A 24,756-nucleotide genomic window follows, 5' to 3' on the forward strand; every position below is an offset into this window, starting at 1 on the left:
GACATCACGCTTTCCCCAGATTTGGAAATATCACATGAGGCTTAAGGAATAAATTTCCCCGATGTGGGAATGGAGAATATGTGTAAAGTTTGAGCTCGTGCTTTAACAGTGTTGATTCATTTCTCCCTGTGGCCCTCAGAGGCAGCTGTTGTTGTGAATTTGGGCCTTACAAAAATAAATTGATTTGATTTGATTTAAGTGTGCATTGACAGCCTGGGAACCGGCTCCACCCAAAACCCCCTCACGCGCCCCACTGCATGTTCGGACCTGCACCGGCCTTTACCGTCAATGGCTTCATACAAAAACTGCCCCAACCCTTCATCATTGTGAGCAGATTAAAAGGAATGGACATGTAATAGAAAGTAAACTAATCTGAAAGTAAATGTGTCAGGTGGTCTGCGTGGAAGTAGATAAGACACCTTTAATTTATTTTACATGTGTCAGTGGTTGTCAAACTTTTCACACCAAATACCACCTAAGGATATATTTGACCTTTCGGGTATCATTAAACCAGAACAACACCATTGCTACAGAAGTTTTGAACAAGGACCAATCCAAAAGGGAGAAAATGTGTGTAAATTGACTAAATCAACACTTGAATGCAACGGGATTCTTATTAAAATTTCAGTATGCTCTTTAACAAATTCCAGCTCATTTGACCCATTAATTGCGTTTTACTTCTCTTCTGCTTAGGTACACGTTAATAACATTTTATTAACATGTCATCACCTGCACATAATGTATATACAATATCAAATGAGGTCACTCAAGGAGAATCTTGAGAAAATGGAACAAAATATGTAATTAGTAATTAGTTAATAGTATGGGTTCAACAATGCAACAATATCCATGGAAAACACACAAAAGGGAACAGTTTTAAATAATTATCATTTTTATTGTTAGTATTTTGGATTTGAGCAGATTTATGTCATGTTGCTTTTTAACCTTTTTTATTTCCTCTCAACAGGAGCCTTGAGAAGAGCAGCCATTACAAGGCAGCTGAACCTTCACGGAATAGATTTTCAGATTATGACTTTATGCGATGACTCTACTGACGTAATTTGTGCTATGACAAAGCATGTGCTAGAAAAAGTCCAACAGTGTAACTCTTCTTTTTAAATCATCAAAAGTTGAGTCAACGTTTGAGTTTTCTTCTTCTGATGTGGGCAATTGAACAGCAGCAGATGTGGGCATAGACTCTAAACTATACATATTAACACAAATAGATTATATGCATTCAAGCTGCTGTACCCTTATTTATCCTAAATCTCCATTTTAAGACACACACACATGAAAACAGCTCCCAAGACACTTAAGTAAAACTCTCTCAGTTTGCAGGTGTATATACAAAACTCGAATGTCAAAAGTGCCGCATGAGTTCTATTTACACATAGAAAAATAAGAAGATACATACAACATGTGGGTGGTTTGTCACTCTCGTTGGAATAAATGCTTGTTCTGAATTAAATGCGCACATTCATCTTAAACACTGCCTCTGTTTTGTAGAAAACCTTTGTGTTCACATTCATTTACAACATTCAAAAAACTTTTGATTATCTGAGGCCACAGGGAAAGTACCATAATCATTATTTTCCCTCTCTGCAAATCGAAAGGCCTTAAGTACCATTTTTCTACAGTGCAAAATCTATTGTTCAGGCGTCGGGACATTATTTAAACGACAAGACATTCAGCGTATGTTAAAAAATGATGTAGATCCATCTACATAAATTATCTTTCTAGTTGCACTTTCAGACATAGCCTATTTGTGTTTAAACTGCTTTCTTAAATTATAAATCCTATGGAAACTTAAATGACACAGAGGTATATAAAACATCTGCTGAAGAGTCTAAAAGTTTCAGTTTCAGGTCACACTGTTGATCACACTGTTGGTTCATAAATAAGCACACACAGGAACACATTTTAGTCCAGAAATGCCTGACACTTGTTGATGCCGACTTGAATTATTTTGGTGACCTTTTCTCTCGCCCATCAGCAGTCGTCCTCTTTACTGCGGTCCAGTGTGGGCTGAATGAATAAATGGGTGGTGGGACGACAAGGGAGCCTTAGCTGGGGCTCACTTTGAGACTCTTGAGTCTGTGCAAAAGCGAGTCCTTCTCCATTTGAGCTTCAGCCAGCGCCATCTTGGCTCGGGAAAGCTCCACTTTGAGGCATTCGTTCTCTTCGGTTAGCATCTGTTAAAACAAACATCAAACGATCACTAAACAAATTTGTGTTGTGATGGAGATTTCTTCTTTAATGTTTATAATATTTATTAAATTACCTTTTTATTCATGTTATTAAAAACAACATTTAAATTCTATGGTCTTGTGACTATTGGGGAAGACATATAAAAGTATGTAATGTTTTTTTTTGTACTTCGTATAGTACTATAATATAAGTATATTTTGTTAATTGTAAACTGTAATATTAATCTAAAATGGCTTAATAATATAAATGGTCCATCGACTTTCTGTTCAAAGAGGAATTTTGATTTATTTCCATGTGTTAATATTTGCCTAGATTAATATTACAGTTCACATTTTTGAACTTTACATGTTTGACTCTGTGTCTTACCATTCAAAATAATCATAACTAAATACAAAGAAGTGGGTGGAAATAGGGGGTAGGTGAAAACTCGCTCCCGGCTTGAATCTGGGATCTTACAGCATTACTCAGACAAGCATGAATCAATCAAAACACAACTGTGAGTATGTTAATGAGGAGGGAACACTATTGAGCTCATTAAGTTGATTGTGCATAATATGGAGACCTAGAAACTTAAAATCAATACACGCAGTATAATTTTCCAAGTGGGAAAGAGTGTGCACTTGTAGAGGCAGAGTTGTACCTCCTCTTTGCTGGAGGTTTGGGGGGTGCTGGGTGTGGCAGGGGTCTGTGTAGTCTTAGAAATGCCACAGATGTTTCCTACAGCCTCATGGACTGGGGTGAGACAGGTGTCGGTGAGTTGTCTCTCTCTTTTGGTTTTGTCTTGCGCCGTGTCCACTAAACGCCACAATAAAAGACAAAAGTGAATCAATCAATTGTTGCAATGCATGTGTGCTAGGTTTTATGCATGAACAGTACCTCCTATTGTGAACGAGCCGTCATCTTTTCTGTGTATGATGAGACTATCCACGTGGAGAGTGATGGGGGAAGTCTCAGAGTTGGGCGGAGCATCGGAGGGGTCGTCATCCTGGAGGACAGAATTTTAGAGAGTGAGAGAAAAGTCCAAGCTACAAATGACAACGTACCCATATCAATGTTTCCCCATCAGGTCTTAAAGGTGGTATGGACGATTTTTTTCAGCAAATTTTTTATCATATTTCCTCGTGGCGTGGATAAATCATTTGTCCTGCCACGTATCAATCATAAAACGCACCTACCGCTCACCTGCAGCCGCGTGCGGTTCGTCCTCACGTTTCCGCGTGCCCAAGCGCATGGATCTATCATAATATAGTTCCCTCAGTGTACGGGGCAAAATGAAGACGGAGAAAGACAGTTCGAGCTGACGCAGAAGTGGACAGAAATCTACGGGAGACGAGAGATGTGATGCGCTCCGTTGCGCTAATAAACAAACGCACGTGTGTGTTGTATCAGTCCGCACGGGAGAGTGCGCATGCGCACCTCCGCCTGCATTCTCAAATTGCCGAAAAATCGTCCATGGCGCCTTTAAGTGAAAGTTTCAGCCGTACAAAGAAAATTTAGCCAAGGTAAGCAACTGTTCAAATCCAAATTCCCATAAGGCCATAGTTCATAGGTGAAAGGATGGTTAAAACACGTTTTTTTGAGGGGAAAGGGCAGTGAAATGAGACATTACTCATCAAACTATAGTTTTTTCCTGTGGCAATTAAAGATAAATTATATTTCTTGAACATCATATTCACCTTCAGATTGATGTGTGTGTCCATAACACTGATCTCCATTGGCAGCACCTGAGGAGCAGAGTCATCTTCCAGAAAATGGGCCATGTTGCGCAGCGTGGACATCAGGAAGTTGGCGTGGTAACCTTGGAGTCTGAGCGTCAAGAAGCCATTGCGTTTGGCTAGTTCGGAGTAGGCCGCGGCACAGGGTCCAGACTCCAGGCGGGCACAGACCTCTGGACCATGAAAACCCTGTGCCCCCGAGAAGTTATCACCACCTGATATGGGAGGGACAAGCAGTGGTTAGATGAAGCTCCCTTTTCCTTTCAACTTTGTCTATGGAGACGATGTTATAACTGCTATAATCAGTAAGAGGAAGCAAATTGACAGTAATGCACAATCACAAGCAGAAAGGCTAAATTGTTGCTGTTAAGGAGGTGTTAATGGCACTTGAATGAAAGACATACCAACCATTTATATACAATACAATGATGATGTTGAGTGGTATTTAAAAGATGCTGGGATTCTTGTGTAACATTCCCTACATATTCTTGGCACATACTGTAAATTGAGGCAAAATGGAGAGAGATAGTGAGGAGTGGGTAAGTAAAGCCGCCAGCACAGTGTGAAGGACCACGATAAGACGGGAACCATGGAAGTGGTTGTGCCCTGGAGAGGCAGGTACTACCGGTCTACAGATTAGCAAAAACGACAATGCGGAAAGAGGAGGATCGGTAATGAGGAAAGAGTGGTTTCCTCTGTGGAGACAGGAGCAGACAGAGAAGCCTGGAGCAGGAGGAGAGTCGGGAGCAGAGACAGGAGCAGAGACGGGAGCAGTGACAGGAGGAGAGACAGAAGCAGAGACGGGAGGAGAGGCAGGAGCAGAGACAGGAGCAGAGGGAGAAGCCAGGAGCAGGAGCAGGAGGAGAGACAGAAGCAGAGACAGGAGGAGAAACAGAAGCAGAGACAGGAGGAGAGACAGAAGCAGAGACAGGAGGAGAGACAGAAGCAGAGACGGGAGGAGAGGCAGGAGCAGAGACAGGAGCAGAGGGAGAAGCCAGGAGCAGGAGCAGGAGGAGAGACAGAAGCAGAGACAGGAGGAGAGACAGAAGCAGAGACAGGAGGAGAGACAGAAGCAGAGACGGGAGGAGAGGCAGGAGCAGAGACAGGAGCAGAGGGAGAAGCCAGGAGCAGGAGCAGGAGGAGAGACAGAAGCAGAGACAGGAGGAGAGACAGAAGCAGAGACAGGAGGAGAGACAGAAGCAGAGACAGGAGGAGAGACAGAAGCGGAGACAGGAGGAGAGACAGCAGCAGAGGGAGAAGCGAGGAGCAGGAGGACAGACAGGAGCAGAGACAGGAGCAGAGACAGGAGCAGAGACAGGAGGAGAGACAGGAACAAAGACAGGAGCAGAGACAGGAGGAGAGACAGGAGCAGAGGGAGAAGCCAGAAGCAGGAGCAGGAGGAGAGACAGGAGCAGAGGGAGAAGCGAGGAGCAGGAGGAGAGACAGGAGCAGAGACAGGAGCAGAGGGAGAAGCGAGGAGCAGGAGGAGCGACAGGAGCAGAGACAGGAGGAAAGACAGGAGGAGAGACAGGAGGAGAGACAGGAGCAGAGACAGGAGTAGGAGGAGAGACAGCAGAGACAGGAGCAGAGACAGGAGCAGGAGGAGAGACAGCAGAGACAGGAGCAGGAGCAGAGACAGGAGCAGGAGCAGAGACAGGAGCAGAGACAGGAGCAGAGACAGGAGCAGGAGGAGAGACAGGAGCAGAGACAGGAGCAGGAGGAGAGACAGGAGCAGATACAGGAGCAGGAGGAGAGACAGGAGCAGATACAGGAGCAGGAGGAGAGACAGGAGCAGATACAGGAGCAGGAGGAGAGACAGGAGCAGATACAGGAGCAGGAGGAGAGCGAGCCAGCAGGGAGAAAACAGTGGGCCAATTAGGGCTTTGCATTTATCAGAGGACATAGCAGTTAATTTACATCCAATGAGTGGTGAGTGGGACTTGGGAGGCATTTGAAATGGTTCGCCTAATGTTGCAAGTAATGGGAGCTCCATCCATCGCTGTCAGATCCCTTAAGTGATCCACACACACAACCATGGACAGGAGCAAGTCGTCGTCACTCACACCATCTCGCCACTGGAAATTCATGAACGTTTGAACTAGGGCTACGACTAACCGTGATTTTGCCGATCAATTAATCTGGCGTTTTGCATTGTTGTTGTTGCTTTTGTTGTTATTTAGAGCGCGAATGGCCTGTAAATGTGAGGTTTTTTAACAATATTTGTGATGCCGCTTGAGGCCATCCTGAAAAAGCAACACATTTAGCCACTTCCTTTGTCATTTTGAGTCATAAAACCTCTTATATCAGTCTGTATAGTCCAAATAACGATTAGTCAGTTACTGAATGAGTGGACGCTTAGTTTGCACTGGTCGATATTATGAACCTGCAGTGAATATGCCTGTGAACATGTGAATATTTCACAAGGAAAACACAAGCACAAATGCCAACGGCGTGGAAAGCATGCAGTTAATTTACAGATGGTGGATTAATACTCAGCAGTTACCTTGGCTCTTTGGTACAGAGTTCACCATACCTGTGGGGAGGTTTGGCAAGGTAAGTGGAGGAGTTAGTCTGAATACATGTGTGTGAGTTTAAGAAGGAGGATGTTTTTGGTTGAACCCCGGGGGCAGGCCATTAACAGCTGTGGTTTGTTTGGTCTTCAAGTAAATTGGTGGGCAGTGCATTTTCTGAGTGAATTTAAAAAAAAAAAAAAAACATTTGAGAGTTGCTTTCTGACATTCTGTTACTTGTACTTGAGTAATATATATTTTCTGTCTGGAAAACTCTTGAGTAAAAACTGCGGTTGCTCTTCTCACTGTGAGACTTTAGTGACAAAAGGTATTTACACATTACCTTGATCACATGAACTTATAATTCAGATTTGACATCCAAACGGTTCCAAACTCGGTACTTAAGCAGTAGTTTCAAACGTTTTTACTCTTACCTGCGTATTTCTTGAAATTATTTTGACTTCTCCTTGAATAATACTATAATACTACTATACTATAACTTTGTCATATGTGGTAATGGAACTCTCTTAGCCAGCTGCCAAGTATATTGATCCCTTCATAAACCCTGTGGTAAGAACACTTACGGATGAATTAAATAACATTTTCATTTTTATGAATGAGCTATATACAGATCCAATGGGTTCTTGTTTTTTCCAAATTATGCTAGTTTATATTTCGGGTACTATGTCCTAAATCCCTCTATTTCCTTGTTTGGTTGCTACATTGATGACATTCTGTTGATCTTTTATGATACTTTAGAAAAACTATTGGTGATACAAACATATTTAAATTCTATAAATGCCAGTATTAAATTGTCAATTGAACATGCCCAAAACAGTATAAACCTTTTGGATCTCACTACTTTTAAGGGGATGTTTTGCACACAACTCTCTACAGAAAAAGATATCACAGAAAACAATACTTGGAGCTGACTCTTTTCATCCTCAACATCTTAAGCAGAACATTCCTTATGGCCAGTTTCGTCTACGTCGCATCTGTAACTGGCATCTGGCTCCTGGAAAGAGCCTTTTCATCCTATAGTGGTCCGAGTCTGATTCTGGTTCTGAAGACAATGGGACTATACTCTTCAGTGACCTTGTGTTAATTCTTTTCCTGAACCACATTTTTTTTTCTTTGTCTCTTAAGAGATGGAATCACATATAAATGTACAAATTGTCCTCATTGTACAAATGTCCTTCAGACAGAAGCATTCATGGATATACACAATAGATCTTACAAACATTTAATCTAATCAATCGTAACACTTCTTGTCATATATCGCTTGTTTCGTCCATGTCCAGAAGGGTTTTTCTACATTGGCTGTACTAAGAGAGACGGCTAAGAGATCGTTTGCACAACATAAATATGCAATCAGAACTAACAATCAAGACTATGCAATAGCTCGTCATTTCTGTGAACATCATAATAGTAGCGACCTTCTCCTTTGCATTGAAGGTATTAAACATGTAAAACCAATGACTAGAGGTGATAAATTAGAAAAACTAAATCAAAAAGAAGCCTTCTGGATTCATAAAGTACCAAACAAAACCAAATTAGGACTTTAATTTATCAGCATTTTTTATAAATGAGTTTTTCTTTGATTTAACCCTTTTCTCTCCCTTTTTCGTGCCATGCACACCTGCCGGGCTCTACTTCACCTGCTCATTTATCTGCTATTGGTGGTTTCTATTCAAGTTCACACTCCACAGGACACAGTTTTATTATTTTATAGTAAGCCCCGATGAAGACCTATGGGTCGAAACATTTATATAAAAGGCCCTTTATTGTGCTCCCTTAGTGCAACTCATGCTTTTTAGAGTGTGTGGATGTGAAGTGTTTTTCTAAGTTTTATCCTTTTTTCTAAAAGCAGCCTCTACAGTTTTTACTGATTGGAACACTTGTAGCAAACGGCCACATGCTCGTTTCTTTTGTACTGTACCCACCACTGGTATTTGCTGTGTTTATGTCTGCAGTAAATATTTGATGATGAATTTAAACCTATGCTGTATGCAAAAAATGCATTTTCCGTGCATTTTCACATAACTGCATGAAAACACGCCATGCTTTTTTTAGGGATGCCACAAAATGCAGTGTCCAAAACTTATTTGGTCATCATTCATGTCCCTTCAGTGAACTGTGCTCACTGTAAATGCTGGGGATTTCAACAGTGGTGCTTCTTACCCAGACTGCGGTTGCTGAGGTACTGTCTGAGGCTGACGTTGCCAAGCTGGTTGGACATGACCCGGCCCACTTCCAGAGCAACAGATGTGCTATCACCTACGGCCTCCATGCCCACACACACCGACTGCACCTTCAGCATCAGCACGGACACCTAAGGGACACGATGCAGCGTTAACGACCTTCATCACCGAAATAACACGCTTAGAGCTGAATACAACAGCTTGCTTAAGGTCCAGCTGGATATTTAGTCCTCTGGCCTACTTCTGAAATTAATTTGTAGAATGTTGTGAACGCATACACGTGTTGTCTCTTACTGTATCTTTGGTGGGCTCATCGATGCTCTGTGAGGTGGCGCTCACGGTGTCGGGAGATGCGCCGCCGTCCTGGTCCTGACTGATCATCACCTCGGCAGCATTATGCATAGCACTTTCTGTGGCGCTTTGTTCACTGATGGCATCCTTATAGCCCGACATAGACACATCATCTGAGGACCAAATACAGAGACAACACTCAACACACATAGAATTACTAGATCAATGCTGCCACCTGCTGGTAAAAGTCATTAACGTGCACAGCAAGTCAGAATATTCTATTTTCTTTAGATTTAATTTGTATATGTTTTAATATTAATGTAAGGACCCTCACACAATTAAACTACACAAAGCCCTGTTTGTTGTACCTCTTTCCAGGAGGCTGTATGGGTCAGTATCTTCCATGCAGCTGTCTATTGAAATGTTGTCCAAAGACTGAAGAGATGGACTTTTCTTCATGTTCTTGTATGACACTGAAAAACTTGACTGGGAGCGATCCCTCATCAAACGTCCACTGTAACACAAACAGGTCAGAACTTTACTGAATTAACTGACAAAGAGTTACTTGTGTAGGTTGGTATTTATTTACGTCACAATGGCTTTGTTTTGAATTCAAATATTGCGAAACATTTTAAAAGGATATAGTGTACACAGCTGGGACATCTTAAAATCCTGAATCATAGAACCACACAAATACAATACGTCCAATTATACAAATATCACAAATACTAGACAACAGGTAGACTCAAAGCATAGGGAAACCCAAAACGTAAGAAATATATGTACAAATGACAAGTACTGGGTCATGCACACATGCAAATACATGCCTGTGAGTTCTTGAGTTAGTTCAGAACAGATTAACACGTACACACACATGAGCAGGGCTGCACAATGTTAACATTATAAATAGATCATATGTGATAATAATGAAATTCTCCAATGGCAAAAAGTTAATTGTTTAGCATCCTAGTAGAAAAAGCTTCAGTTGTAGTCATCTGGACTCAGTTAGAAAAAAATAGACGTTTTGACTCTCATCCAAGAGTCATTGTCAATAACAGAATTTAGGTCGGGAACTCCGATATTTATACTACTATTCTGTGGTAAGACCAGCCCATTGGGAGGAGCCTTCCTGAAGTAGAAAGAGTTGTTTGTTTCAACAGAAACTCCCCCCTTGTATCTACCGAGCTAGCCTATTCAGAAGTTGAAGCTTTTTCTACTATGGAACGAGCCTGGACGAATGAGGGATTACACCGACAGCATCCTACAATAAAAAAAAACTTTCAAGAAAATCAAAATTGCTCTATAGGGGGCTAATTGTTGAAAAAAGGTGGATATACACGTGTTCCATCTGTAACTAAATAATAGTGCAGCCGAGCTCCCAAGAAGTTAGCACAAATCCTTACATGTTGGACAAGGAATAAAGGGAGGTGGATCTGCTGGAGTTTGAGGAGCTGAGAAGATCAGAAACCAAAGACAAACTTCCTTTCCTTGATAGAGAGAAAAAACACACCTCTCGAAGGTCAAAGCAAAGCTTTAGCAGCAGTAAAGGAAGAATGAGTAAGACTGAAGATGAGTGGAGACAAACAGAATCAGCACGTGAGTCAGCACATGACAACAGCAGACATTTAAAATGTCAGTGACGCAAGAACTCCAAACAGATTCTATGTGCGTAAAAAGGTTTGAAACACACCGAAGAAATGGGTGAGGATTACAAATCAGTACATTTCTATACGTAAAAAAATAAATAAAATGTGTTATTCACACCATGTTATAATGAATGACACATTTCTGGACAAATACATATATAGGTATATGATTTAGTAAAATAAATATGTGACTTTACCTTGATACAGATTGTGGCATTTTTCCAGCATTTGAGTCTCTGACACCAAGTGGATCACACAGAGGATCACAGTTCTGAGATTTGGGTAATTCAGATGTCAAATCACTGACTCCTCCTTCATCCTCCATCGGTTTGACCTCTTCCTCTGAACTCCACTTCCCAGAGTTCTTAGCTGAAGTCCTCTCATCCAATAAGACCTTGTGATTTGAGTCTGATGTTGTGGAGGAAGTTGGTATGAGTGGAGTCCTTCCCTGAGAAACTTCCTCTTCTAAAATCTCTCCACACAACAACTGGTCTACAGTGCAGGAGCCTTTGGCTGCTCCACTTTCTGACCTGCCACCTGTCTCCTCTGGGACCTTGTCCGCTCCATCTGCTGGTTCACGGGCCGGGTCCAGCGTCCCTCTGCTCTCTGAAGGAGACAGTTCAGATGCCAGAGGAGAACCAGAGCCCTCAGGATGGGGCACAGGTTTCAAAAGTAGAGAGACCTCTGCACTTTGGAGCAGAAAGCCCAGACAGGCAGTGAAGGGCTGCTGGTCTAAGGCAGAAGCATCGTCCTTACGGTCTTTTTTTGATCCCATCTCTTCTAGATCCTGTTGTAAAGTCTGCTTTAAAGCTTTGATGCTGCGCTGAAGTTGCATGAGGAACACATACTGTCGATGGCTCACCTAAACACACAAATAGAAATGACAAATACATTTAAATGCGTTGAATCATAAGTAATCAATTAGTCTGTGTTTTAAATCTGCTTTACCTGAGCACTTAAAGGTTTGTGGACATGCACCAGAATATGCACATTTGCCTCTTTACTTGAAGACGATGGGCACAGGCTATCCAGTGGGAGTGGTTTATGAAGTCCATTAGTGGAAGGTAGTGATGCGGTTGGCGGAGCCCCCTCACTACTATAAAACTCTTTAAGTAAACGTTTCCTCTGCAAACGCCCATCCCCTGCAGACGTACTCCGGTACAGCCCTGATCCATCGACATCTTTACGCTTATGTTGGTGTTCTGCAAGCTTTGATGGTTGACAAGCCCAAAACGTGAGAGGAAAAGAGTCCACAAAAGGTTGAGGCCGGCCCTTGCCTTCATAATCCACCCAAAACTGAGCAAAGTGCACTGCCCAGAAGTCATTGGCAGCTGGTATCTTCAGAGAGTCTGTGCCAATTGTGGGCACAAGACCTTTGTGGATGTCATGACGTTTTGTATCTTTTTCCTGAGCATGACAGTGGAAGACTGAATGAAGGAGAGGTAGAGAGGAGGGTGAGCGAGGGAATGATAAGACAGAGGAGGAGAAGAAGTCCTGCTCCTGAAATGCCTGGAGAAGGGCTTGAAGACATGAGCGGGTGCAGCTTGTAGGGTGTCGTGTGTTTGTGGCCACCATTTCAGAGGTCTGCACCGAAATAGAGTGAGGAAGGTCCGCAGGGCTCGAAGGGTCTTTATCTGTGGGAATCACGAGCTACAAGGAGAGACAAGCATGAAGATCTGATAATCATCAACATTTATGTATCTTCTGTAATCTACCTTTAGCATGAGGCCATCAACCTTGATGTCAACATGTTCGTCTGGCTTCTGTGAGTCACTGAGCTTATAGATCTCCATGAACTGCTCTAGACTTTGCCTGAGGTCAAGGGCAAAAAGGTTGAGCCACACCAGGCTGCGGGCATCCAGGACAAGCTGTAGTGCGTTCAGCTGGGCAAACAGGTTTGGACAAGGGACTAAGAAGAAAAAGAACAAGTGTCAGTTGTTTATTTCCAATGACCAAATGTTACAGCGAGGATTCTGACAAGAACACAATTAGCGACATTAAAAAAAGAGATTGTAAGCATGAATTTTGAAATAATTACATTTTTAATTAATTGAGCGATTGATCAGGAAGCGACCAACTTGATATCAGAACTATGTATTTGGGCTTCAAAACTCCTGCCATGGACCCAAGAAATGGATATCTTTGGAGCATACTCCTGGCAGCAGGAAAGAAGGCCTTTACAACTCAAACAGCACCAACAATCAAGGACCCAAATCAAACTTAATTTGAAAAATGACCTTTTTGACAGTCTCTGGACTAGATCATTTTGTTTTGTGTGAGGGAAAAAAAAAAAAAATATTAAGAATCAAATTGACAAAAATAAATAATAATCAGGAAGCGCAATGAATAACTCCCCAGCCAATTACAATAAGTAAATGAAGCGCTGATAAGATTCAGAGCCGGGATTTCTCAACATGCAGAGAGAGCAGATCAGCGTCTTACTAGGATAGTCTTTTCCATCGGGGAAGTAGTATTCTGTAAACTCCACATGAATGGCTGGCATCTCTGGAGGGAGGTATAAAGACTTTTTATTGCAGGAGATCATGGCCTTGGGGCTAGAACGACGCTGGTCTGCTGTCGAAACCTAACATAAAATATAATGTAAATGCAAAGTATATTCAAGTACCGGTATGTACACAAAATGACACGGTTGTATTAAATATTGGACACACAAACCTGGTAAATGCTAAAATCAGCCATCCTGAGAACTAACGAGCTCGACATGAGCTGAGTTTTGGGAGTTTGAGGTGGAGGTGGACTGAAAGTAGAGCTGGTGTTTATTTTGCCTGAAAAACAACAGATTCAAGGATTAGGAAAACTGATAAAAATAAGACAAAGCACTACAAGCCGAAATACAGAGCATCACTCAGTTGGTAAAAGGAAAAATCGCTAATCTGAATTAGAGGCGTGTATCACTGCACCAAACTGTGCACACCACACCATGGTACCTGGCTCTAGACACCAGCAGCACTGGGCTGGAGGCTGTGCTTGCAGACCCAACTCTACGACTCCTCCTTCTGCCTCTCTAAGCCCTACTGCTCCTTCTGCACTCTCCTGACCTTCTAGGGGCCCATACACATCGTCCCTAAGGGACACTGAGGACACAAAACCCACATGGGTGAGGTAAACACTACTGAAATGTATCAAGATGATTATTAACGCACATTAATGACAGTTTGTGTAAAACCCTGGATTTTCGAGACCACTGAAATGCAACTTCAGCCTCAGATAATACCACTTGCAGTGAATATGCCTTTACCATGCTGCGGTGAACTGTGAGTAGAGATTGAGGATGTTTTATCTCGAACAGCACTCTTCAATAAATCCACATTTGTCTTGAACTCTTCCAGAAGGCTTCGGGCCCAGCTCTCTCTGGCTTTAGTGGCCTCACCATAGTGCATCCAATGAAGACAGCTTCCACCTTGAAAGAAATATTGGGAAACATTTTTATGATGACCACGAGTACAGATTACTTGTGCATGTTTGAGCCTGGATATAAAATAAACAAACCACATACCTGCTTTGTGGAAAGGATAATAGTCCAGAGTGATTGAACTGAAGGACAACTGCATTGCCCCACCTGTGACACGCTTGTTGTTAGCTGAAAAATGAACAGAGCAAAATGCTGGTAAAATGTAATATTACTTCCAGTAAATTCTCTACAGAGCCTTTTTACCCTTGTCCTGGACATGGATGTCATCACAGATGTGCAGGTCCAGGTGCTTGATCTGAAGATGGTGAGACGTCTCACATACATCAAAGTCACTGAAGAGCTTTGCCATCGTTGCAGTCTGGTCTGCTGCTGACGTCTGCTGCGTGCGCACCTGCTGGGCTGACTGAGGCGTGGACGATGACACCTGGGCAGTAAGTGCGATTGTATTTAAATAATCTTCTGAACAATGTGATACATCAGTTCCAAATCCATCCAGCAGGTGACATATCAGACTTCATTTTAGACATGAGTTCAAGCAGTAGAGTTGCTGTGAGTACCTGGTCTTCAGTGGCCATGCTCTTCCTCTGCTGATTGGACTTTTCCATGGCCTCACTCAGAGACTTGGCATATTGCACCATAGCTTTGAGCTGGGAGTCTGTCAGCACCCACAGTAGGTCGTCCAGGATGAGAATCAGCTTAGAGGCCACCACATTACAATCTTTACTCTGCAATTATTAAACAAAGTATACAAAAGTGTACAACAATATACAAATCATCTGTCTGTGTTCACACATGACTAGGCACGGGTTCAGTTCTTACTGCTGGCATCAAAAACATGTGCTTTTGTACCAAATTAAATTGTGTTATTATTGAAGTTTACAGTCAGTCAATGAATAACAAAGCACAGGTATCTAAAAAGCATTCTTCAGGACCAAGTACCTGTAATGTAAACCCTAACCCGTTAAAGCGTACCGAGTCCTACACATATTTCAAGGCTTACCCTCCTCTTGAGCGTGACTCTGATCTTAGATTGGTTGGTGATGAGGCGAATGGGGGCACTTATCATCTCATGTTCAGCACTCTGGATGGCGTCGGCCTCGATTCGGATCATCTGCCAGCTGATCTCCTTAAAGCTCAGGATCTGGTCCAAACACATTCGAACGTCATTCGAGTGCGAACAACAGGAAAACTTTCAAAATACCCCACGAACCTCCCCCCTCTGCAGGTCGTGGATGCGAGTGAAGCGCAGATCACTGATGCTCCAGCTCGGGTTGACACTATAGACCTGCAGCTGGGACAGTTCGAAGGAGGCGTTGAAGGCCTTTGCGCTGATCCTGATCACGATGGAGTTGATGGACAAAGACATGCCTTCCACCACCTTCTCAGCAAAGCCATATTCACTGTGAGCGGGCGGAGGGAGCGTTAAACTAAGAAGTTAACACATCTATCACAAAAAATACAAAGACCATTTCACCTTTGACCGGATGCCGTCGCTAGGGGAGACGGGCCATTGGGGGGACGTGGCTCGTCACAAGTACTCATCTCCATGACAACCTTATCCAAAGTCTAGAAAATATAAACAATAAGGGTCTACAAAGTGTGTAGTCGATGATGATCCTTATGCCACATCGCATTTTATTCTGTTTTGACATTGGAAGAATACATTTCAAATTTATATTCATGAGACTTACCAGAGTAATGGGGTGAGTCTTTAACTTTGTCCATGGTATCTGTAGCACATGACACAAAAAGATTAAAATATAGATAAATAAATAATGAAATAAACTCTGAAACTTTGAAACCCATTGTGCCTCTTAATATAATTTAGACTATGGGAAAAATGTATATATGAATTATAAAGCCGAAAAGGGGTGTAATTTTACTTTACTGTTCAAAACTGTCCAAAGGGTACATTTTGAGTAAACTTTGCAATATTAAAAAAAATCATGTTCATTAGTTATTTGCAAATTGAGTGAAAAAGAAATGAAAGGAATGAAGAAGAGGTACAAAAAAATGGTACAGTTCAAAAATATAAATGTCCAGATGCAGAAGAATATACAGAAATGTTAGTATTTACAGCTCCTAAATTTGCAAAACTGTAGACAGGGAAACGAGTGCCTGTTGCAAAGATGCCCAGCTTAGTTACCATGTGCGACTGGAAACACTGAGTGGACTTTGGCCTAAATAAAAATAAAGTCGAGTCACAAAGTAAATCGGACCAAAGCCTCATTCACTGTTTCCAGGGCGTGACCAGGGACTTTACATGTGTCGCATCAGTAATGACATAATAAGACGGGGATGGAAAGGCTTTCTCCAAATGATGCAAACCTCAAGGATCATTTCAAGCAGAAAATACTATAGGGCTGGCTTCTGTTAAAAGTGTTCCCGTGTGGGGCAGAAGAAGGTTTAAGTACAACTGGTGCCGGAAAGAAAATGTTTTTATGTCTGAGAGAGAGAGCATTAGAGATTATTATTGGGCAATTTTACTACACACAAATGATTAAAAGCTACCATTTAATTGGCTTTATGAATATTGTAGTTTTGTTTTGTCATTCTTTATAATGATTAATGCAGCAAAGGACGGGTGGTGCGCTATAGTGAGGGGGTCTGCAGCTGGAAAAAATAAGCCAAGGCTATAATCTGGCATATTCACATTAATGTTCATTAATATGTATTGTTGCCCTTAAACCTTAATTAAATAAATAAACACAAATATGAATTAATATTTTTTTTAACCAGCCCCCATTTGGCATTTAAATATAAAGCTCTGTAAAACATTTATTCTTATAGGAGATTATGAAAATGATACATTTATTTGAATACACATGAGGCTGAAAGCTAATCTTTAGTAAATAGTTGTTAATTTGGTGATTCGATTAGATCACAAAGGCCCTGCAAATATTAGTGTGTTACTAAATTTGAACCCCATTGATAAAATTATAGCTCTTCAGGAAACCTGACTGGTTTGATGGAGAATACTTGTGTTGGATGATAAATCTCAGTGATAAAACCTGCTCTCTCAGCACACAGGTAACGATTATTCAATGATTCAATTACCGGTAGTTATTTCAGCCCTTGATGATAATTTGAAGACTAGTAAGTGTAATCCCTCATTTGTGCAATAGTCCATAGTAGAAAAAGGTTTCAAAAGGTAGTTACCTAGACAATGTTTTTGAAATAGAGACATTTTCATTTCCATCCGAAGGTCCTGGTCTGTTGAGCTCTCTTCCCTTTAAAGCAGGGTGAACTCTAGCTCCTCAAACGAGAACTTTTAGATTGAAAATGGCTTTCGGATTCAAAAACATTTTCCAGAGGCTGACAACATTTGAAACCTTTTCTACCATGTATTAAGAGTAGGGCTACCAAAGTTAACACGTTATTTTAGATTAGCCAGGCTCACCTGAGGAGGAAGGGACAGGAGCAGAGCTGATACACACAGGTTTTGTTTTTGTCATGGAATGCAGTTGCTCAACTCCAGATTTCTGTGGCGTCCCTGCAACGTGGAGCGAAGCAAAACCACAGCTTCTCTCCATCTATCTCCACGAGCGCGGAGCACCGCCGCAGAGAAAACCAAAGACACCACAAGGAGCCGGAGCCAAAAACGGCGCTCCACAACAAAACATAACCCGCATGTGAGCGCTAAAGCTAGTGAAATGAGCCAAAGATGTCACCAAACTACAAAAGAACACATTTAGATGCCAAGCCAACACTAGCAGTTCACATCTGTCACCATAAGAGCCAGTTACACCTCAAGTGTCAATAAAAGGCCCTGAGCCGCTGTCGATTGGTCATGTATGTGAAATATGTGACCATGACACACAGAGTCAACATGAAATACAAAATCTAGACTAGTTTAAGTTAGTTGGGCTTGTTAGTTATCACACTTTGTTAAGAAAATGTTTCAAATACTTAAAAATGGACAATTCAATAATGAAATATTAAAAAGCTCGCAGACGTTTTGAATGGATTGACAGGACTAATTCAAAGACAAGACTTGTTTCCACTGTGCAGAGGGCTCACCCTGATGGTCGCCTTGTTGCAGCCCACGTGGTTGATGGCGAGCCAGGTGGGCAGGTCCAGGAGACTCTGCAGCACCTCCTCGTCCAGCTCCAGATTGGTCAGCTGACCCTCGCCCTTCAGCGTGCTCAGGTTGATCTTGTCTGGAGACAAATTCTTGGCAAACCTACGGGAACATAAACACAGGAAAATCAGCTCGAGACTCCGGTTTTGGCCTGATTCAAGCAGCAAATGTTTGGCAGAGATTTGGGTGAAGAATGAGGACAGAATGGGCACTGTATTTTAGGATTAGAGAAATGAACACAACACAGAGAAAGTGCCAATATTCAAACTCCACCAGATAGATTTTTTGTGTTTTGAATCAAGGCAGAGATGTGTGAATTTGTTTTGTATGATCAATAATGTAATAATGACGTAACATTGGGAAAGTCCTTTGTGGTGGATTAACGCAAGAGTAAACAGACATAACAAACAAATCTGTGACCATGACCCACCTGTCACTATCTCAAACTGTTAATATTTACCCGTTAATAATACTGTGAGTGGCTGAGGGTTCATAGGTTTTTGCCGTTGGTTCAGTGAACATTTTGAAAAACACACACAACGCATTGATTAACCGTTATCTTAATGTCACCAAGCACAAATCCTATGCTGTTTAGTAATGTTTTTAATAGAATCTATACAAAAGAGTGGAGTAAACTAATCTCTGTACTTGGCTAATCTCAGCCACACCTGTAGATGGGCGTAACTTTGAATAGGACCAGATCAAAGCTCAAAGGACACACTTTTACTCATTAGTGTTTTATACCATACTTCAATAATAAGGAAGAGGCTTTCGGTATCACAGTAATAATACAAATGAAACCAAAAATGTTTAAGACAATAGTATATATTTCCCAACAGACAATAATAGTATTTGATTTAATACCATCACTCAAGGGGTCTGATATTATCTATAAGGCTTGATTATTGAAAAAAATAACAATCACATTTATTTAAATTATAAATGAAATGTAGGGGGCATCAGCAAGCCTAAAATGGAAGAGAACAAGAATTTTAATTAAAGGTGACGAACCTCAAAGAAATGGCTGTTGTAAATGTACTCCATGAATTAAAAAGGGTACAATCCATGAGCATTTTTTCCACTGTTTAATGTTGTTAATGTGATTATCTTTTCAGTATCAATTCTTTCAAGTTTAATTTATTGTCAGTTTATAGTAAAAAGGGAAATACTTTTTATCAGGCGACTTTCCATTCACCACTTTTTCTGTGTTTCTGCTCATTCAACTTCCTAATGAATTATGAATTATGTAAAGACAATGTCAGCAACAGAGACAACCTGTCATTGAGTTTGGAATCAAACTCAACAACACACCAAATGGCAGACTGGTCACGCTGGGCAAAAACACGAGCCGAAGGCAGCAGCAGTGACGAGAGTCTTTTGGCCAGTGAAATATTTATTCACGCGGCCGATCAAGTATCAGGTTCTGGCAGCCTCCCCCTCCTGCCCCGATCAGGCTGCTGGGACTCTCTTGGGCCTCGTCTCGTTTCCTCTCCGTTTTCTGTCCCCTACCTTCATCAATAAATCAATCCACTCCTCAAATATTATGCTGGGTAATAACAAGGCTGTGAACAACAGTCATTATTGGACGATGGCCCTCACGCCTCATGCTCTGGCCAACTCAACAGGGGAGCAAGGGCCTGTGGAGCTTTTTAAATAACACGTGTATACTTAACTTCGGGGCTGCAAGTTTATGCAAAAGTCTGTTTAAACTTGTTAGAATATTATTGCATCATAGAATTTTTCCAGTTATTGCAGTTTTGCTTCTTCGGTGAACTTACAAGAAGATATGTTTCCTAAGGCTATAGGGGGAAAAGTGTGGCCGTCCTGTCAAGCAATAACATCGGGACAACTCACATCACAAAGGATCATTCAGGGATAGCAGAGAACACCTGACCAAACAATGTTGTATATTTACATTAAATCTTTGGCATTTTATTTATTTTTTTGGCCCGCAAGCTTTATTAGACAGGACAGTACAGCGTGAAATGGGGATGACACTGGGGAAGGACATTGCAGCAAACTGTCCCGAGCCAGATTTTAACTCACTGCTTCGGGTTGAGCACACAAGTGCTATCCACTCTGCCACCAAGCAAAACAGCATTTTATTTATAATATTCTTCTGATATAATTCGAGTATACTGGTAAAACTAAATCACTTTGAAAGCAGCATTTCATTTGATTTCTCATCTAATCTGATCTGATATCTACAGGGTTCTTGTGATTCTATGAACAGATAACCACATTTCTTCAACGCAAAGACAACATTTTCATTCCACGTGATTTAAAATAAATCCTTACAAAGTGTGGTTTATTGGCTGCACCGTGGCAAAGAAGGTCGCGGGTTCAACTCCCAGCTAAGATAGACTTGATCAAGTGGAGCTCAAGCTCTGGGTCCCGGAGCTCTGTACAGCATTAGCTCACTGCTACTGACAGCTTGCCCCAGTGGCATGGGTTGAAGGATGGGTCAAATGCAGAGAAAATGAATTTCCCTTACAAAGGAATAATAAAGTATACCTTTAACTTATTTATACAAGTCCAATATTACCTTTAGCCTCATTTCCCTCTACAAAAGCTCAGCACCTTATGATTATCCTAAGTCTTTATTCCAGACAGTATTCCTCCATATTCCACACTATATTAATATGATTCTTTGTTATTGTGAGATGGTTTCGTAAATAAAAGAGCACGTACACCTAAACTCAAAGGATAGACCAAGAAGCGTTTTCAAATATGTGAGAAAAAATGTGTGAGATCCTAAACAGAAGTATTTCACCCTTTATGCCTTTGCATGGATCACTGCACCAGAATGTGAAGCTGTCAGTCAAAGACAATTATAGAACAGAAAACTGCCAGTCAATGTGCCATCACTTCAGTGGTATTGAGAAAGGCAGTGAATAATTTGTATACAGTCTTAATGTAGCACTGACTCGCACAAGAGCGGCACAGAGCCGACATTCACAGTCTCACATCTGCAGAGCTGGAGACACTCACAGTACGCCTCATGAGTCATGCCAGAAACGCTCTTCAGTGGCTCTGAACAACAGCGCTGCAAATACACGGGTTCTGCTCACTGCTGCATCATCGTCGGTCTTAGAGGGAAGGGGTCGATCCAGACGGGGGCTGTATAGACATTTTACTCAATCAAAAATCCATTACAGCGTCTCGTGCGGGGCCCTGACTCAAGAAAAAGGGCTTCTTGCAGATCAGTGGGTCCCAAAGCATAATCTCTCCAAGAATCAAAGATGAATAGAAGCTGATCCTAACGGTTTCTCGGTCATTAACAGGCGACAAAAGGTGAACGCTTGTTAAGGCTGATTCTGATAGTGGTTTTATTCAGTTAAAAATCTTGCAAACATTGTTATCAGGTCAATAATAAAAAAAATAAAAAATATTCTCATTGGATTTTCATTAAAATTACACAGATGTGTTTCTGATTCGTCTAGAAAGTAGGGTTGTCAAAAAAACTCTAATCTATAATAAAACTAGCAAGCAAACTTGTCTAGGGCTGGGTGGGGCTTTCATTTGTGTTTGTAAATTACAATTTTCAATTTAAAAAAAAAAATTGTATTAAGAAAAACAAAAATCTCTTTCTATATTCATTTCTTGCACAAAAACTATACAGATATTTATATGCCATTTGTCACAAAAAATAGTCAAATATTATTGACTGATTGGTCCATGTGGTCCAAACCACATGCGTTTACAGACAGAGGATGAGCTGGAGATCTTGATCAAACAGATCCAAGCTGATCATTGATGACTAGATATGAGCTCATCTCAATTAATTGCACAGCCAATTAAGAAAATACATTTGTTTTTTTTCCTCAATGTAGTACTAAAATCAGTATTGAGTAATATTGAGCCTTTTTACTGAGAATCAAAATCCTGTTGGAAATGTTTGTACACCAGCGCTACAAAGTCATAACTTTGAGGAAGTTGACAGCAAGACTATTGTTATGTTGCAAACCCTTTTGCTGCCACCAACACGACAAGAACAGCCACCAAAAGGGCAATGAAGGGCAAAGCGTTTGTTTGTTTGCACAGCAAAGTGGACATTGAAATCTTGGCAGCAGATCATGGAACTATAATGTAATGAGAAAGTCTCATTATTACGCACAATCAACTAATGACTAAGCATGGTGTCATTAGAAGCCGGTCTGTGTGCATAGTCATCACGCTTTTGTTGTTACTTGCTACTCGAAAGCAGGGATGTCCAATCTATGGCCTAGGGGCCAAATGCAGGCCCTTTGCTGGCCCTCAGGACTCCAGCTGAAATGGCCCAAATAATCATGGGCAGTACTATTTACAGCATATTTTGGTTTGTATTACACTATAACCTGATTACCAAACATTACATTGTGATTGTTCCAAGCCTTATTAATTAATAATTCCAGTGTCTCCGTCAAAGCTATGTTAAGTGTACTGGACCCATATGAACGATTCACAGTATTGACAACTACTCTGGGACCCTCCACTTTAAATATGTTTCAATATGCAGTCTTTTGAGAACATGTTTAGACAACTCATCTCTAAGGGCTGCAGACAATTACAAAGCAAAAAGTCGTGCTGGAGACTGAGGAAACCAATTAATAATGAAAGAGGGTGCCATCTGTGTTAACAACAGAAAACAAACTAGTTTAGACCATAGGGGGTTTAGATGCAACATGAGCCCTCCAGGGATCAAAGGCAACTTTGACTTTGTGTGGAAAAAACAGTCAAAAAGCTCCTTTAAGGAGTTGCAGGTACTTTAAAACTGAACATGGGCAAACGCTAACCCTTCATAAAATCAATGATGTTCAATATATGTTGTTTTGTTCTGGTGTGTTTAGTTTTTACACACTTTTTGCAGGTGACTTTTTTTCCACACTTCTGACGGAAACTAGTCTCTTTGCTCATATTAAACAGTTACTGTTAGTCAATATGCACTGTCCATATTGTAAATAAATAAAATATACTGTATTATTAGATTAGAAGTATAAAGTCGTGCTACTGTCTGACACGGCTGAGATTGCGGCTTGAAAGTACAATCTGAACTGGTTCAACCTGCTGCAAGTGTCTAAGGATAAGCCTCTCAGCAATGCTAGTGTTAGCCGTGTGAACCCGGTGTGAACACGGGAGGTGTTTACAGACACGTTACCTCAAAGACACGGCCTGCAAACACAAACACAAAGCGGGAACAGATTGAGCATTTAAATGGGTCATAAACAAAAAGCGCCCACAGCAAGACGTGGATCATGATGTGGAGGCAGACGAGCTAACACCAGTTTGACAGCTGCATCCCGGTGATCTTTCTGCTTAAACGTGAGCAGCAGCACGCACTAACCTGGACAAATGTTTCAGGATCTGTTTCTTGATAAGTCCAGCCATGGTCGTGTCGTTCTGCCCAAGATGCCTCTGTGCGGCGGTTGCCAAGCTAAAGAGCTAGCCTGAGCTAGCTTGTTCCTCCGGGGTAAACAGTTCAAACGTTGTCAGTCTTCATCTCTGTTCCCGCTCCGTTCACAGGAAACAATAACGAGATCGGAAAATACGCCATTCGAGCGCCACTGAAGCGACGGCGACTTTGTGATCGTTTACTTCTGCCATTACCCACAGATAGATGATCACACACACGTACGCGTCCCGTTCACTGCAACATCACACCTGAGCGAGGAGGAAGCGCCCCTGCGTCACTGTGTGGGCGGAGCATGGGGCGGAGCCGTGCGCGTGACGTTCAAGGACTCTGAGGAAATATCAGCATCAAAGGAACGCATTCACAGCCATCGTTGTAATGATATAGAAAATATATATAAAGACAAGAAATTCAATATAATACAATACAAGGTAGTATACATATGAAGGTGTAAAAAAAGTACGGTAAATATTTAAAACAGAATTAGCTACTTTTGTTGTACGTTTACAGATGTACTAGCATAGATAGGGAAAAGTTGCATGTGTTATTTTCCCCTTCCCTAAATTCACACCTTTACTGACACCTACTGTTGATAAAGGGCTATGGCGGCTTCTCCAACTACGATTGTGTGATAGTGAGAGTTCAGTGTGGCTAGATGCATGGATCTAGATGACATGACAAGTGTTAATAGTAAGATATTTATCCCTAGTTTAGATTATAACTAAAATGGACCAAATGACATACTTCCAAGTCCCATCAGGGGCGAATGATGGAACTCTTTTACTTTCTTTCTGTCTTTTAACTCAAGTAAAACAACGAATTAACCTATGCCATTCAGAAGCTATTTCTTATATGATGTTGTATGCCATACAGAAGCTATTTCTTATAGTATGTTTTATGCCATACAGAAGCTATTTCTTATAGTATGTTCTATGCCATATAGAAGCTATTTCTTATAGTATGTTTTATGCCATATAGAAGCTATTTCTTATAGTATGTTTTATGCCATATAGAAGCTATTTCTTATAGTATGTTTTATGCCACACAAAGCTATTTCTTATAGTATGTTTTATGCCATACAAAGCTATTTCTTATAGTATGTTTCATGCCATATAGAAGCTATTTCTTATAGTATGTTTTATGCCATACAGAAGCTATTTCCTATAGTATGTTGTATGCCATATAGAAGCTATTTCTTATAGTATGTTTTATGCCATACAGAAGCTATTTCCTATAGTATGTTGTATACCATATAGAAGCTACTTCCTATAGTATGTTGTAT

General features: G+C 41.2%; 1 protein-coding gene across 4 annotated transcripts; it reads right to left on the reverse strand.

Annotated features, from left to right (window-relative positions):
- Positions 1-1,109: 1,109 nt before the first annotated feature.
- bltp3b (bridge-like lipid transfer protein family member 3B) lies at positions 1,110-23,736 on the reverse strand. Of its 4 annotated transcripts, XM_072455102.1 has the most exons (23): positions 23,409-23,736; positions 18,025-18,187; positions 15,696-15,734; positions 15,479-15,570; positions 15,215-15,404; positions 15,005-15,145; positions 14,562-14,729; positions 14,248-14,428; positions 14,089-14,172; positions 13,831-13,992; positions 13,248-13,357; positions 13,014-13,155; positions 12,287-12,480; positions 11,520-12,221; positions 10,769-11,433; positions 10,329-10,412; positions 9,294-9,439; positions 8,929-9,098; positions 8,615-8,765; positions 3,885-4,138; positions 3,085-3,193; positions 2,849-3,003; positions 1,110-2,192 (listed from the first exon to the last, which is right to left on the reverse strand). In XM_072455102.1, the coding sequence occupies exons 1-23, from the start codon at positions 23,450-23,452 to the stop codon at positions 2,064-2,066; spliced, it is 4,275 nt and encodes a 1,424-aa protein (XP_072311203.1). In that variant the 5' UTR covers positions 23,453-23,736; the 3' UTR covers positions 1,110-2,063. The 4 variants fall into 4 exon arrangements, with proteins under 4 accessions (XP_072311203.1, XP_072311204.1, XP_072311205.1 ...); XM_072455103.1 differs by lacking the exon at positions 10,329-10,412; XM_072455104.1 differs by lacking the exons at positions 1,110-2,192; positions 2,849-3,003; positions 3,085-3,193; positions 3,885-4,138 and adding an exon at positions 6,401-6,456.
- Between the last annotated feature and the right edge of the window lie 1,020 nt (positions 23,737-24,756).

The sequence above is a fragment of the Eucyclogobius newberryi genome, unplaced genomic scaffold (genome assembly GCF_026437365.1).
Source record: "Eucyclogobius newberryi isolate DKJ021-1_F unplaced genomic scaffold, fEucNew1.0.hap1 SCAF_2, whole genome shotgun sequence".
Classification (NCBI taxonomy): Eukaryota; Metazoa; Chordata; class Actinopteri; order Gobiiformes; family Gobiidae; genus Eucyclogobius; species Eucyclogobius newberryi.